The sequence below is a fragment of the Pteropus medius genome, unplaced genomic scaffold, assembly GCF_902729225.1.
Source record: "Pteropus medius unplaced genomic scaffold, Ma_sr-lr_union100, whole genome shotgun sequence".
Classification (NCBI taxonomy): domain Eukaryota; kingdom Metazoa; phylum Chordata; class Mammalia; order Chiroptera; family Pteropodidae; genus Pteropus; species Pteropus medius.
The window spans coordinates 6,696,288-6,713,636 of record NW_024349799.1 but is presented as its reverse complement, the minus strand read 5'-3'; the positions used below and the strand labels follow the sequence as shown (position 1 = coordinate 6,713,636).

General features: G+C 32.3%; 1 protein-coding gene across 1 annotated transcript in view; it reads left to right on the top strand.

Moving 5' to 3' along the window:
- Positions 1-17,349, top strand: part of BCAS3 (BCAS3 microtubule associated cell migration factor) — a 512,946-nt gene that overhangs the window by 26,033 nt on the left and 469,564 nt on the right. Inside the window, 1 exon segment of the mRNA XM_039885843.1 lies at positions 14,869-14,950. Within this exon segment, the coding sequence (XP_039741777.1) occupies positions 14,869-14,950 (82 nt within the window).

Genomic DNA, 17,349 nt, shown 5'->3' with positions numbered 1-17,349 from the left:
GAGAAAGTTTGAATATGAATCTCAGTGAAAAAATTGCCTTTGTTGAGAAGAGAGCCTTATTTTGTTTGGTCCAGTTTCTTATTACTGGAAGTAGAAGTAATGGATGGTTCTTTAGTCATCTGCAATGGAAGAGTGTTGAGTGTCATAAAGTGAGTAAAAGCAGAAATAAAGAATAATATTGAAATAACTCTGGAACTCACCCTGTATTAGTGGAAGAAAATATTTTTTCCTAGAGTACGTTTCTTAAGGTGTCACTTTAAAGAAAGAAGTCTTGGACCTGAAGTTTAATCTTAATTTATGTATTAATAATGGCATTATGTGACTTGATTTAATTTCGGCAATCCGCTTTGAGTTGAAATTTATTCTTGTAAATCGGAATCTTGTTTGAAATATTTTTGCTGTTTTTCTACTCTAAAACAGAAGATATCTTTGGACACAGCTGACTTACGGGTCTTTGGGAGACAATTTTTTCTTTTGTTATAAATTCTTTTGTTATGAATTTTATTAAATATATTGAGTATAGTAAAGTGTACAGAATTTAAGCATACAGATAGAATTTTTGTAAATGTACATAACCTTCTATACATCACTGAGATTCAGATATAGAACATATCCAGCAACTCAGAAGAATGCCTCATGCCATTTCCCTGTCAATACTGTCCTCCTTGTAACTCTGAGTAATCATTATTCTGATTCCTATCACCAGGGATTAGTTTTTTCTGTTCTTGAACTTCATAAAGAAAATATGGTTATTGGTAATGCAGTCTATGTTCTTCTGTGTCTGGCTTCTTTCTCTTAATAGTATGGCTATGAGATTCTTTTATGTTATTGTGTGTAGCTGTAATTTGTTCTTATTTTTGCCATGTGTTTTATCATGAGTAAAACACAATGAAAAAAATCCATTATACAACTGATAGGCATTTTTTGTTGTTTCCAGTTTTTGAGTATTATGAATAAAGCTGCTTTGAACATTCTTGTATACATTTCTTGGTGGGCATATGCACCCATTTCTCTTGACTGTTAGATCTAGGAGTAGATTTGTTATCATAATGTAGGTGTGTGTTTAACTCTAGTAGATATGGCTAAATAATTTTCCTAGTATGTACTCCTTCCAGCAACGTATGAAAGTTTTGTTTGTGCCACATTCTCAGTTCTTTGGGTATTGTCAGTCTTTTAAATTTTAATCATTCTGGTGGGTATATGTTGCTATCTCATTGTGGACCTTTAAAAATGCTTTTTATTTTGCAGTAATTTCAAATGTCCTGAAAATTTTATAACTAGTACAAGGAACTCCTGATACCTATTAACCAGATTTACCAATTATGGCGATTTTGTCTCATTTGCTTTATCATTCTCCCCATTTTTTTATTTGTGTAGATTTTTTTTTCCTGAACCATTTATAAGTTGGAGAAATTATGTCCCCCCTTTCCATAAATAATGCAGTGTATATTTCCTAAGAATAAGCACATTATCTTATACAACAATAACATTATCAAAACCAGGACATTTAAATTTGATATAATACTATTTTGTAATCCACAGTTCATTTTCATCATTTGTCCTAATAGTCTCCTTTATAGATATCCTTACAATTTCACTTTTTTTTTTTTTTCCTTGCAGAAATGAAGGCCAGGCTGAGTTTTCACTTTCTTAATGTTGTCTTTTGATGAAAGAAATGCATTAAGTGTTTTACTCTATTAATCCTTTTTGTATCCTTGTCTACTCTAAGGCCGTGAAGATATTTTCCTGTGATTTTTGTTAGAAGGTTGTTATTATCTTTAGGTTAATGATCCATTTGAAATAAATAGTTATTTTTTTGTATGATATGAAATAGGGAATTATTAAAAAATTAATAAAAAAATACTTAACTGACTCAGCACCATTTCTGAAAAGACCATTCTTTCCCTGCTTAATTAGAACATCGTGTATGTGAAGGGAATTTTTGCTGTCTTTGTTTTCGCTTTTTTTTTTGGTCTATTTTTGAATTGATTTAAAATCTTAAATAATTTTAGACTTATGAGAAGCTGCAGAATATTATTTAGAGTCCTTTATACCCCTCACTCAGTTTTCCTGAAGGTGACATCTTATATAAACTGTAGCACAATGTCAAAACCAGAAAATAGACATTTACATCAATTTAAAAAAATTTTGTAGCGTTTTTTCCAGTTTTATTTAGATATAATTGACTTACTATATTTATTTTTAACTTACTATATTTATTTTTAAAATTACCATAAATTAATGATAATTTTGACTTACTATATTTATTTTTAAAATTACCATAAATTAATGATAATTTTGCCTGTTTTGAACTTTATTTAAATAGATTCATAGAATATGAACCCAGTCAGGTTTTGACCTGCAGACATGATGATTAATCTTGAAGCTGTGTCCCATTTTTTAAAAAAATTGGCCATGTATATTAATATCTTTCAACTTTGGCCTGAGGACCATCTACAGCTAGACAGAGTTCATTGGTCACATGATTATCATTTTGCTTACACCTTTACTTTCCATTCTTTATGTGTATATTTCTGGTTTAAAATATATTGGTCGGCTTGATGTGAACTATTAGAGGTAATAAAAAAATTAAGAAATGATTGTTTTAAATGGTTAATACTATTTTAAGTAGGAAATTAGATATAATTATATTGTAAGACATACAAATACGCAAATACCTTATAGGATATGTAGTCTCATCTGTGGCCTATATCTACTAAATGCCCGCAGCAACTCCCTTAATTGTGACAATGAAAATATGTCTCGAGACATTGCCAAACATCCCCTGATTGAGAACCTTCTTGGCTTGAGAACCACTGCTCTAGAGAAAATTCTGGTTGAAACTACTGGCTTAAATGTCTATAATTTGATGGGAAAAGATGTTGTGCGTAGTTAAGATTATCAAAGACATACAATGCATGTATATATGTAAATATATACTGTGTATATATATATATATATATACACACACACACCAGTAAGAATTGTTTTTAGATGGGACTGAAATGTTAATTTTAAATATTAAAATTAAAGTATTATTTATTATAAACCTATTTCAATATTTATTCAAGTTTATTGTTAGTATTGTTAAATGAGACAACTGGTTAGTTCTCATTTTTCTGGGAAGAATGAGATTATAGGAAATACTAGTTTTCGAGGGACTTTTAACAGTATTTCTGTTTTCTAAATTTTGCTCGTACTCATTTTAATGTTGAAATTTGGGGCATAGGACCAAGGGAATGAAATGGAGAATTTCTGATTTCCTAATTTTTGATTCACTTTGCTTATGAGTTCCAGAACTTTCTAGGAATCTTGATTTTTACATTAGCAGTTGGGAGAATTCTTTGTAAGCCTCCCTAGAACTGTAATCATGTATTAGTGGTCTTTGTATCTCTGATGCCAGTTACACTGTCTGGCAGGTAGTAGGATATATGTATATCCATATGTATATTTACATATACTTTACATATATGTGTATATGCATATAGGTGCATGTATATGGATGTTAAATAAATCAGTTTTAAGAGTTCAACCTTTTGTTGAATATTATCTACGTGTGCTAGAGACTCAATTTCAGAAAGATCCAAACTAAGCTTCATAATCTCTTGCTGTTTGCTGTCATTCTATCCCATTTGTAATCTATCTCTTCTTCCTAAAACCTCTATTTTTATTAATTAATACCACAATTTTTCCAGTCAGCCACACTGAAACATTAGGGTCTATGGCAGGTGTCAGGAGACACAAATGTAATTTAAGACCTTGAGTAGATTGTATTCTACTTGTGCAAGATGTCACTATATAACTGCAGTCTTGTGTCAGTGCTTCCTAAATGGAAGTGATTTTGTCCCCAAGGAGACATTTAACTAGTTTGCAAACATTTTTTTGTCACGATTGGGAGTTGCTCCTGGCAACTAGTGAGTAAAAGACAGAAATGCTGCTAAACCTCCTACAATATACAGGACCAGCTCCTGTGACAAAGACTTGTCCAGTCTAAAAATCAGTAGTGCTGAGGTTGAGAAACTCTGGCCTATGAGGTTAGTGTAACGATGCTGGTATGAATAGAGTGTTATAGAGCACTGAGAAGTGATGGGATGTCTGGGGGAGTTTTGACACTTATGCTGCCTAGTAAAGTTTCATAATATTAATGTAAATAAAATATTTAATTCGAAAAATCAGAATGTAACACATTTTAGGTATATTGTTTTTTATTGTTAATTCTACAGACAAAAAAATTAAAGCTTATATTTAACTAGTTCAGCTTCTTTGGTAGATAACTGTTTAAAAAAATAGAATTTAATTTTTAGAGCAGTTTTAGATTTAGATAGCACAATTGAGCAGAAAGTACAGAGTTTCCATATATCTCCTGTCCCACAAACACAAAGTCTTCTCATTATTAACATTCCACATCATAGTGGTATGTTTGATATAATTAATGAACCTACATTGACACATTATCACTCAAAGTCCATGGTTTACTTCAGGGTTCTCTTTTGGTGTTTTACTTTCTATGGGCTTTGACAAATGTATAATGACATGTATCCACCATTATAGTATCATAAAGAATAGTCTCACTGCTCTAAATATCCTTTTTGCTCTGCCTGTTCACTGATCTAAAAATCCTTTGTACTTCCTTCCCCCACCCACTGGCAACCACTGATTTTTTTATTGTCTATACAATTTTGGCTTTCCAGCATGTCATATAGTTGAAATCATACTGTGTAGCCATTTCAGATTGGCTTTTTTCACTTAGTAATATGCATTTAAGGTTACTCCATGTCTTTTTATGGCTTGATAGCTCATTTCTTTTTAGTGTTGAATAATATTCCATTATTTAGATGTATTACAGTTTGTTTATGATAGATATTTTTAAAAATTAATATATAACATCATCATAACATGCACAAATCTCAAGTCTATAGTTTGATGATTTTGTGTGTGTGTGTATGTGTACATACACATACACACACATTTATATACATATGTATGCATAGGTGTACAGATACATAAATAAGTGAAAATTTTTCTTACTCAAAGTTCCCCAGTTAGTCCTCCTAAATCTAGGTAAGTTAATCACCATTCTGAATGTAGATTAGTTTTGCTTATATTGAGCTTCATGTGAATAGAGGTACACAGTATGTACTCCTTTGTCTTTTTTTTGCTCAATGTATATTTTAGATTTATCCATGTAGTTGCATGTTGTAGTAGTTTGTATTCTTATTTTTGTTTTTATTACTGTGTTTTATTCTACTAATTGAATAGATCACAGTTTGTTTAGTTATTCTTTTAATGGGCATTTGTGTTTCTGGCTTTAGGCTGTGGTGAATAAACCTTCTATGAACATAATAGTAGATGTAAGCACTATATTTTTGAGTATGTACCTAGGAGTAGAATTACTGGGTTGTAGGTTAGGCATATATTTAACTTTATTGGAAATAGTCTAGAGTTCTCCAAAGAGGTTGTGCCATTATACACTTTAATCTGTAATATCTTAGAGTTCTAGTTGCTCCACTTCCTGCTACCATTGGTATTGTCAGTAATTTTTTGTATCATCTTGTCAGTCTTACAAGTTAGTATGATATCTATTTTACAGAAGAAAAACCGTAGGTTTCCATTTAATATAATCAGTTTTTCCTTGGTTAAATAGTTTTTGCAAAACTATCTTCAATCGATAGATTGTATCAGGATAGGTTTACAGTCTCAATAAAATATGACAGACTCAGTCTTTTAAAAGTGGAAACAGGCTATAAGCCAAAATTGACTTATCTGTAGCACTGTTTTCTCTCTTTCTCTTTTCAACTGGACACATATTCGGCACAAAATAAAATAACGAGTTAAAGGGAATCCAGTTTGTGTGTCTGAGTGATTATGAAGTGTTTATGACAGCTGCTAGGCTGACACTCTCCGTAATGGTGTTACATTGACTTCTGAACACCTTCCAGTCTGCCTCCAGGCGCGTGTGTCTGTGCAGTCTGAGTGGTTTTACATTAACATCTACCCTGAGTAAGATCTTTTGACTACAGAAGTGTTACTTGCAAATGGAAGATACCATTAGGGCTGCTTCAAAGCTCTGGAATGGTATTTGGATTGGTGGTGCTGAAGTAATGGCTGGTGTTTTGAAGTGTAATGTCTAAATCTGTGTTGCATAACTGTAGGACTGTGTGAGTTTAAACTGCTTTTCTTTGATCTTCCTTTCAAAATCAGGCTGAAGGGGAAAGGTGAAAGTTGACTTAAAATACTCCTTTCTGTGTGTGCAAAAGTTTGGAAGTATGAAACTGTGATTACAAGTTCCATTCATTATTTGTGTTCTGCATTTTTTATATTGTTCTTGAAACTCACTTCCATCTTGCCTCAAGTTTTGTATTTTGAATTTAGTGTCAAGACCAAAATATAGACTCAGTTGCCGTCTGCTTTATGTGGTTAGCAAATATCTGTTCTATAAGTTGTTAGTCCTCACAAATATGTGTTTTAAGTGGTTTTTGTGGCTTGCCTTTTTTTTTCTTGATGGCATACAAGTAGGTTATAGAGATACAGACACTCTGACATTAACTGAATCATTTGTGGTCAAGTAGGCAAAAATAAAACAAAAAAACTTACCCCTTTCTTCCTTTTAATTTTAAGAGCTTTCAAAAGAATTACTTTTTACTGTTAGGAATACTTTGACAAACTGTGCTATCTTAAGGTTTTGAAATTGTTGGAGCTGAGCTGTAACATGGAAAATAAACCCCCTGGCAGTGACTTCTTAGAGAAAAAATGCCTGAGTTTAAAAACTGTTTTGAATACAGTGAATTAATAGGAGATTCTGATGCCTCTTTGGTCTGGTCTTTTTGGGAATGTTTTTCTTTGTTTCCTTATGTCTAAAATGAAATTATATCACCAAATTGGCTCACAGATGACTCTAGAGAGAGACTATTGGCTCTTAGTGATTGCTTTGTAGTTACAGTAGCCACTCATGTAGCTGGGTAAGGTCCTTTTGTTGCTTAATAACTGAATACCTTAGTATAAGATGATACCTACCACTTTCCCCCCTAGCTCTCTTTATACTTTTACCTTTTCTTACCTTTTCTCCCTAATTAAAAAAATTATTGTTGTGATTTTTTAAGTTAAAAAAAGGTAATGAAAACATGTTTCAGGAACTTCATCAGTTCACTTGTGTTGTTGTCTGTATGATTAGTGCATGTGAAACAATTAGCAAAGTGATAACTATCAACTTGTATATTTAAATAGGCTAAGTGAGGTTTTTTTTGTTGCTTTAGTAACAAAATTCCTTAGTCTCAGACCTCATTGTCTTCATTCCCACCATTTTCCCCATCTCTCTATATTTTTACCTTTTATCCCTATTTTTTTTTTTTGAGGGGGTATCAGGACAGGTTAAAATGTAACATATACATTATATATATATATATACAGAGAGAAAGACACAGTTTTAGGTTTGCATAAAAATTGAGTGGAAATTATAGAGAATTCCCATGTAGCCCCCATTTTACCCTATTAACATCTTACATTAATGATATAAATTTGTTAAAATCGATAAACAAATTTTGACACATTATTAGCAACTAAAGTCCATAGTTGACATTTTTCTCCATAATGAAAAAATTTTTATTTGATGATACTTTTAAATTTTAAAATAAATGGAACAATTCTCTTTTTAAGTAACTATTTCAATTGGGTGTGTACACATGGTTAGGACATATGAAACAATTACAAAAGATTGGCTAACTCTGCATTTGTTTATTTAAATGGACCATTTTTACATCACTGTTGGTAAGAAAACCTGTTGCAGGTAAGACACGTAAAGGTTGGAATGTGTGTGGGATATTTGTCAGAGAGAGTGGAGACTGCCTTGACCTTGAGCAGGAGTGTGAAGGTTAGTGTGATAGAAATCTGCCGTACAGATGAGGTTTTGCTTACCATCTTGGTAGTCCTTTCCCCAAGAGCTGTATAGCATAGGAAGTTATACACTGGTGGGTTCAAGAATGAGTTGTACCAAAGTGTGTTTTATGATCTGGTATTATAACAGATTTCTAGGTATTAAATATTAACATGCTTTGAGAACAGTGGGGCAAAGACAAATTATGCTAAATACCATTAAGATTGAATAAGGAGGCCAATATAGACCTGGTCAGTTAACAGTTCATTCCTTCAACAAGCATCTTCTTGATTTAACTGTCTTTTGAGTGCCAACTATGTGTTCCATATTTTAACTACACAATTTGACACAATTGCCTTGTTAGATAGATGTGTCATCACCCTTATTTTAAAGCCAAACTCAGTTTTAGCAAATTAATATAGTTAATAAACACAAGGTCAACTTATAAACTGTTGGAATCATTGATGTTGTTGCTGTGTGATATTTGTAACTGATGATTTGGTGTGTTGCACATACTTGGCATTGTTGCCATAGGCCATTATTTTGGGAAATGAATAAAACTTCCAGGGGCCCACCTATTGGCTGCTTTAGGTGGAATTAGAGCCATTACTTATCCAGAGAACTCTGACATGAAAAATATTTTAGACTGAAATTCAGGATATGCTTGAGATAAATATGAGGAATTCTTTTTCTGTTGTCTTTCATGTCTGGTGGCTTGGTCTTTTCATTCTTATTTCCAGTCTAGAAATGATTTGCTACATATGATGTAGCCATTTTGAAAAATAAGTAAATCAATACCTCTTTAAAATTTCTAAAAGATTAAAGTTTGTCAAAGTATCAAGAAAAAGAACTACTAATTATTTATCCTTTGTGTTTGAACTGCTTGAGTAAAGGGGAAACAGTGATTTTTGTAAGTTTCTTATTTTTAGCAGGGACTGAATTGACTTTGAATGTTTGTAAGAATTTTTACAAATCAATATTTTTTCACTCCAAGGGATATCATTGTGGTATAACACAACCATTGTACCTTAATTGGGTGGAAAGAATGCTCATGACTGGATTTGAAATTAAAATATGAATTCGCCTTTCTCCAGAGCCGCCGAAATGAATTCTTGAATTTCATTCATATTCTGTACTGTTTGTCATACATACCTTTGGAAATCAAGGGTCTTTTAGGACAAACATTTTTTGCCCTGATGGAGGGCTACTATATTAAAGACTTTATATATTTAGTTTGAGGCAACATTGCTTTTCCAGAGAAGATTGAATTATGCATTTTGTTCATTGTGAATAATAAATTTAAATCCATAATATCTGAGAATCTGTATTGAGTAAGAGACTTTAACAGTCATTCATGAAATAATATAAAGTTAATAAGCTTATGAAAAGATCTTCAAGCTACCTTCTTAGTCATGAAAAAAAAATACAAATTAAAACCACAGTGTGAATCCCACTGAACACCCGCTGGAATGGCTGACACTGTTGTCAAGGATGTAGAGCAGGCAGAACTCTCTTACATTGCTGGTGTAAGTGTAAATTGGTATACTCACTATAGAAAACTACTTTGTTAAAACCTACAAAATATGCACATATTTCTAGTACATACTCAAAAGAAACATACTTACAAAACATTAAAATCAAGACACTCATACAGCTATAAAATGGACATGTATCATCCGTTTTATTTAACTCATTAAATTAATGAGGTATTTGGCAAGTTGTTACAGCTGGTTCAAAGGAGAATCTGAAAAACATATAGTTAGTTAGGAATGTTGAAATGAACTTAAGAGATGCAAACCTGGTTAATATCCTATTGAGACTAAAATGTACTGCTTGGAATCATCATTTTTACAGAGTGGAATTCAGAGGTATTTCTACCAGACAAAATTCATTTGTATTTCTTTGGACAAGAGTCAATTGCATTATAATTAGTTTTCTATAACTTATAGTATTATAAAATAGCCCAAAGCGCAGGGCCTTAGAGAATCAAATAACCCCAAAGAGTCCACTAGATAAGCTTGAAAGAACACACAGTAATCTATTCCCCATTTAAAAGTTTTTCACAATTTTTCCTGATATCTTAAGAGCCAAAAATTAGAAAGAACCCAGAAGCCCTTTAACAGTAGAATATCGGATAAATTGTAGTATTTTCATATAATGGAAATCTATATAAGAGCAGAAATAGAAAACTGCAATCATATTCAGTAGCACAAGTGAATTTCATAAGTATGTAGTGTGCAAAAGCCATTCACAAAACAGTACAGTAGTCCCCTCTTAACTGCCGCGTTGCTTTCTGCAGTTTCAGTTAGCTGTGGTCAACTGCAGTCCAAAAATATTAAATGGAAAGTTCCAAAAGTAAACAATTAATAAATTTTAAGTGTTGTGCTGTTCTGAGTAGCATGGTGAAATCTTGCACTGTCCTGTGCCGTCCTACCCAGGACATGAATCATCCCTTTGTCTAGTGTATCCATTCTGTATATGCTACCTGTATGTTAATTGCTCAGTATCTGGCTGAGTTTTCTGGAGTGGGGGTGGGAAGTGGAAAGAGAGAGGAAGTCCACATTCACATAATTTGTATTACAGTATATTGTTATAGTTATTGTATTTTATTAGTTATTATTAATCTCTTACTGTGCCTAGTTTATAGGTTAAACTTCATCATAGGTATATATTATAAAATGTGTGTGTGTGTGAGCGTGTGTGTGTGTGTATCCACTGAGGTTCTTGGAATGTATCCCCTGTGAATAAGGGGGGACTACTGTATATACTATGTGATTCCATTTAAATAAACTTCAACAAGTAAAACTTTATAAAGTATTAGAAGTTCAGGATAGTGGTTACGGTTATTCTTGATTTGGGTTTGTGACTGGAAAGGGGCGTGGAGGGACCTTCTGAGTATCTATAATGTTCTGTTTCTTGATGTCTGTGCTGGTAACAGAGGTGTATTAACATTGAAAATTTATTAAGCTGTACATATACATATGATTTATGTATTATTTCTATGTCTATTATCTTTCAATAAAATTTACTAAAAAGAATCAATTGCAGACCACAATTTGCCATTTGACCAATTGTCTAAAAGGGTAGTCGGGGGTGTAAATATGTACTCTTGTCCTAATTGTGTCATTGTAAAATATTATTGTCTTTGGTATTTGATTGAACTTTCTGTTTTGTAGTCAGATGTGTCTGGAAAGTCATCAGGGTTTCAGAAACAAGTTTGATTCTGAGGGCTAGATGACCTTCATTTGCTTTTAGGATTCTCTGAAAGCACTTATAAAGCTCTCCCACAGCTTTTATAGCCTTTCTCTGTTTGTGTTATTGTCTCGGCTGTTATAATTTCTTTTTGCCTTAGATTGAGTTGTGAGATTCTAAACTTGTATTTTCCCCCCATCTTTTTTGGTTTGGTATGTAATTTGCATATTTTCACCATGCGAAAGCGATTTTCTATGGTTGGAAAAGATTTTTTTCCTACAGTGTGAACAAATCATTCTTTGTTCTCCTTATTGTGCCTCCAAACTGGTACGTCCGGTTTATGCTCCAAACAACAAAAGTCTGTCATCAGAAATTAAAATGCCAGTAAGAACAAAGGCAGAGACCCATGAGGAGCTATTTCCTCCTCTCCCCAAGTCACTGCAGTTGCCAGGAAGGTGGAACATTGCTTGGTACACTCCTTCCATGTAGTTCTACCCTCTTATTTATTATTATTGGTGGTTTAGAAGTGAATTTACAGCTCCTGGTAATTCTATTCAGGATCCCTAAAACTTCCATCTCTGAGATTCTTTGCCATTTTCAATGAACTCCTTTTAAGAAACCTAAAAACCACTTTGAAAGCCTTTAAAAAAGTTAATCATTTTTGACACTCATTTATTTGAGAGCAAAAGTACCAGTGAACATACTGTATAAAATTATTAAAGGCAATTGAAAACGGCAGCTAAAGCAGAGGCTGTAAAGACATATCCATCCTCTCTGTCCTTTCTGAAATGTGCACATCTATCTGTATACACTTTGTCAGCATTGCCTCTGTTCCAAAATAGTTTTTTTTAGTGTAGAATTTGTACATGCTAATTGGAGAGTTCTCTCCTTTGGGAAGTTTGACGTTTGTGACTCAGGATACTTTAGAATTATGCTTGTAACGATCTTGATTTTACATATTCACAAATATCTATAAATAGTAACAGAATGTTTCTTCCCCCCTTCCTTCCCTTATAATTAAACAAAGTTTCTATGACCTTAACTTGGAGATAATGATGGATAGATAGGTAATGAATGTGAGGATGCCTTTTATAATCAGTCGTAATGTTTTTTCCTACCTATTGCCGTACATTTAAAGAAGGATTTAGAGTAGAAGCTTAGAATAGAATAGGGCATTTAGGTTTGTTTTGAAAGCCATTACTCTGAAAAGCATTGTGTGTTCAGATTTCAAAATATTTTTCTATATCAAAGTAACTCTTGTGTATTAACCCAGTGACAATAAACGTTTATCATATTGTGAGTATGCCAAGACGGGTTTGTTTTATTCTTTGTTGTTTAGTATAATTTAGTACAGCAGGTCAGTTAAATATGATTGAACTTAAAAAAAAACTTTAAGGCAGTATTCGATAGAACCAAAAGTTAAGTGCTAGACCTGTGGCATATGGAAATAATAGTACAGAGTAGTAGATTTTATGTTTTATACCATGATTTGTTATAGGTATAAACCTTATTTGTTATAGTGAGAAGTGTTTTTCATAACTTTGAATTATAATTTCAATGCAAATTCTACAGTATTGTTTTATAATTTTTTTATTTGTTAATAGAAATAGTATATGTATTGAACAATATTATTTATCCATTGCCCAACAGACAATTTATTTTAAAAAACTATCTGACTTGGCAGCTTTGGTGGAGAGAGCCAATAATGTATCTATAATATAATTGCATTACATTAGTGATATACCTTTCAGTGAAAATGTACTTAAAATCAAAGAGATGGTAATTTTTGGATTTCAGAGAATTTATGATTACTGCTTTGGGTGGGAGATTGAACCAATGAATGACTTTTTAAGGCTTTTTTTTAATTTAAAATTTTATTCTATGATAATAAAATGTAGACTTAAGAGCTTCAGTATATAATGGCCATGGTTTTCATTTACAAAATTAATGTTCACAAAGGAATTTGTAGAGGGGAAAATTCTTACAGTTGGCTGTACTGAGTTTATAGCCTTTGTGTGTTTAATTGGTGGTAGGTGGTGCTATTGTTGCATAGTTAGTGCAAAGAGCCTAGCGTTCTTCATACCTTCTGCATCCTAAGTGTTATAGAGGGATTTGCCATTGCAGCCAATAAATAAGTTGTAATAATTTTTATAAGCAAAATGAATAAGCTATCTCTTTAGGCATTACCACAATTTAACATTTATAAGAAATAAAAATATTTATAGTTTGCAGCTTTAAATTCTGATAGCAGATGAAGATCTAAAAAAGTAGTTAATCTAAAAGGCAGCTCTCCAGATTTATATTGTAATATTGGAAGATTTATAAGCCTTGTATTTTCTTATGTATACACTGTTGATATTTTAAACTGCTTGTTTGGCAGGCCTATTAAAAAAAAAAATACCATCAGCATGTTTTCTCTATTGAATGTTTATCATTATTACATCTGTTCTAAGTTCTTGGGTATTTAGAACTAGTTGTATAATGTTTGCCATTTTCCCTATCTTATATTAAATTTTGCATCAAACACTTGATGATTATGAAAATGTATTGTGAACTGTATTACCACTTAAAATATTCAGGAAAGTTTTTCTTAACTAATTCTAATTTAATCTGTTCATTATTTCAATTAGCAAACTTTTCTCCTGAACCACTAATTTTGAAAACTAATTTTGTTTTCATAGTTGACACATATATTAGCATACCCTTTCGCCTTTGGATGAATAGACTACTGTATTCTTTATATCTGAGGAATAAATCTGGAATGACTCATAATGAATGGACATTCATACAGTTTTGATCTATATGTATAATAAAAATGATGACACTTAAAGATGCTTACATGTTACTTTTTTCTTCATAGAGTATTAAAATTAAAAGTATCTTTGAGGTAGTTTAGCACCTTTACCTTCTCAGTTTGTAAATGCAAAAGAATATAGGCTTAGGGGAGGTCGGGTAACCGGGGAGATGTTAGTCAAAGGGTACAAAGTTGTAGTCATGTAGTATGAATAATCTAGAGCTCTAATGTTCAGGCATGATGGTTATAGTTACTATTGTATTGAATACCGAAAAATGCTAAGCTAGTAGATTTCAGGTGCTATCATCTGATAAAAAGGCATAAAAAGGTAATGCCAAGGAAATGACTGCAGCAATCATTTCACTTTGTATAAGTACATCAGATTATTCCATTGTATGCCTTAAATATATATAATTTTTATTAAAATATATTTTAAAAATAAAAAATAGATTTATAGAGCTAAAATGATTTACTTAAGGTGGTTTAATAGCTATTTATTACAGAACCACAACGTACCTAGGTCATTCACATTTCACGTCAGTGTTCTTTGCAATATCTTTTGCTTTTTCTCATTTACAACATATTTGTGAAAGTTACTACAACTTTAAAGATATGCCTTTCAAAATACTAAGAGTATTTATCTTTTTCTTGAATGGAAAACTGAATATTAATAAAAAAATCATAGTTGCTTTGCTTTAAAATGGAAGGCAGTCATGCAGGAACTGAGCAGACTTATAGTAATTTATCAAAGATAAAAATTATAGACTTCCAGAACAGACCATTTATTTTCTTATCCATACCAAGTGCATGTTGTTATAATTTTCTAAAAATACTTAAGATAATTTAAGATATGAATATGATCAACCATAAATGTGTATGACTGAGTGTGTGTATGTGTACATCTATTACATTTCAGACAATAAATTATAACATTTAGGAGATCTTGTTTTCGTTTAATAATGTTCTGACCTGTGTTTTCATTTACCGAAATTTTTTCTGTCTTCTCATGCAGATCAGTGGGGAAGCACAAGAGCTCTTTTCTGTTCGACATGGCCCAATTCGAGCTGCTAGAATCTTGCCTGCTCCACAGTTTGGTGAGTGTCGCCCTTCAAAAGAAACAAATCATTTGGAAAGTTTCTCTTTTATTGGTCTTGGACTGCAGACAGCAAGAATGATAACTAAAGTCTGTTTTTCTCCAAGTGTCCATGCTCCTTCTCTCCTCCCCCCAAGATAAACTCTTAGTTCAGTTGAGATGGAAATAGGTAATCTTAACCAATTCAATATGGCCATTCACTTTCTGCTGTGGTTTTGATTTATCTTCATCCTCTTTGATCTTGATTTAGCCTCTGACTTGGCTGGCTCTTTCTTGAAGCCCTCTTCTCTCTTGGTTTTCATGGCATTGCTCTTCCCAGATCTCTTCCTTGCTAACTGTGCCGCTTTTGTTATGTTTCTGGTTTAGCTTTCTTCTGTGGGTATTCCCCAATTCTCTGTTGTTCTGTCTCTGCTTGTCTTCTCTTATACTTACTGCCTTGGAAAGCTTGGTTTTCACCATTATCTTGATTGTAGATGAGTCTGCTGTCTGCATTTCCAGCTATGTCAGAATTACAGTTTCTGGCTTTTGACCTTGGGTCACTGCTTTAATAATGAATACTTCTTAATATTGTATTTCAATATCATCTTTTTTTATTTTTAAAAAATTATATACATTTTAAAATCAAATTTGCTATTTGGATGCTTAAATAACTCTTTAGCGATTTGAGCTTTCTAAAGCTTGTATTTTCTCTTTAACTCATCTGTATTCACTCAATGTTTTTTGCAAGTGTACCAAAACAATCGTATTACTATTACTTGCACACTTTAAAAGCTTTTTAAAAAGAGGATATTAATATATTTTACTTATATTATGTTTTTAAAGTTTCCCCAGAAGTTGAGAAATCTTCCTTATGATATTTCTTTTAGGAGTAAATCTCTAAATTGGTGAGAATGATGTTTATTAAAACTTACTACCCGTGTACATTATGTATTTACCATGTACATAAGTAATGTCAGGGTTTAATGTCACTACATTAAATCTGCTTAATTGAAATGGGAAGGGTGGAAGTCATAAGGCTACAGTATCCTCAAGTGGAGATTTTTCTTCTTGTTATTGAATTATATGGCATACACATATTTCAGCTTTGTCTCTCTGTGCCTCACCTCTGCAATCTCTCTCACTTTCTCCAGCTCCATTTTCTGTTGCATTTGTGTTTTGGTGAAATCTATGACAAAGAAGGTTGTAGGACATTATTTTCTGAAAGGTTTTTGAATTGCCAGTTTTCTCTTTGGGTGGTTGGAATCAAGAAGAACTTTATTACTAAAGGACTCTGCTGCTTCTTTGTTTCTTTTGTTTGTAATTCACAGAAGCAGATTTTTCTCTGTTCGTTTATGAAGCTCTTGTTCGTGCCAATTCTTAACGTTCAACTTTTCTCAACTTTTACTTTGGGCAGAAATACTTCATGGAGAATATAAAGCTATCCAAGTTAATATAGCTAGTAGAATTTGAGTAGGTCTTATTTGCTTTGTCTAATTAGAAGTGTCCTCCACCTACTGTAATGTACTTACTTTAAAAAATATTAGATTTAAAATATAATTTCACATAGCTAAAAGTTCTGTTAAGATTTATAAAAATTATATACATCTCTTTTATTGTATTTGATTACTTTAAGATTTGTTTTGATCAAAGCTATATATGCAACTGATCATATAAAATTTGTAACGAAAAAAGTAAGCCATCCCTCTCTTTTGCCCATTTTGCTCTGTGTGCCCATTTTGATGTAATAAGTCTTTAAGAAACTTCCTGAAAAAGGATGTGTGATAGGTCTTGTTTGTCTGAAGATATATTTATTCTTCCTTAATTCTTGATGGATAATTTGTCTGGGTAACAAATACTTGTTTGTAAATAATGTTACTTCAAAATTTTGAAGGCATTGGTATAGTATTATGGTTGAAGAGTTCGAAGCCATTTTGATACCTTTTTCTTTGTACATGGCTTGTTTTTCTCTCTGAGAACTAGAAGAATGTTGGCTTTGTTCTCAGTGTTCTGAAACTTTGTTTTCATGGTTTTCGTACACTGTCCTGGGTCCCTTCAATGCTGAAATGTAAATAGTATATATACTTTTTAGAAAGTTTCTTACTTTTTTTTTTTGATGATTTCTTCTAAGTCTTTTTGTTCTCTCTTTCTGGTACGTGTATTATTTGGCTGTTATACCCTCTAGAGTGATTGATTCCTTAGAAAAACTTTCCTTTTCTTTTGGGGAGGTGGTCTCAATGTGGATTACTAATTTCTAATATTGAATAATTATTTTCTGCTGTCATGATTTTTTTGGTCATGTTTTTCTTATCCTCACCTTCTCAAGCCCAACACCTCTCTCCCTCCTTTCTCCTCTTCCTCTTTCCCTCCTTCCCTTCCTTCTTCCTTCCTTCCTTCCTTCCTTCCTTCTTTGCTTCCTTCCTT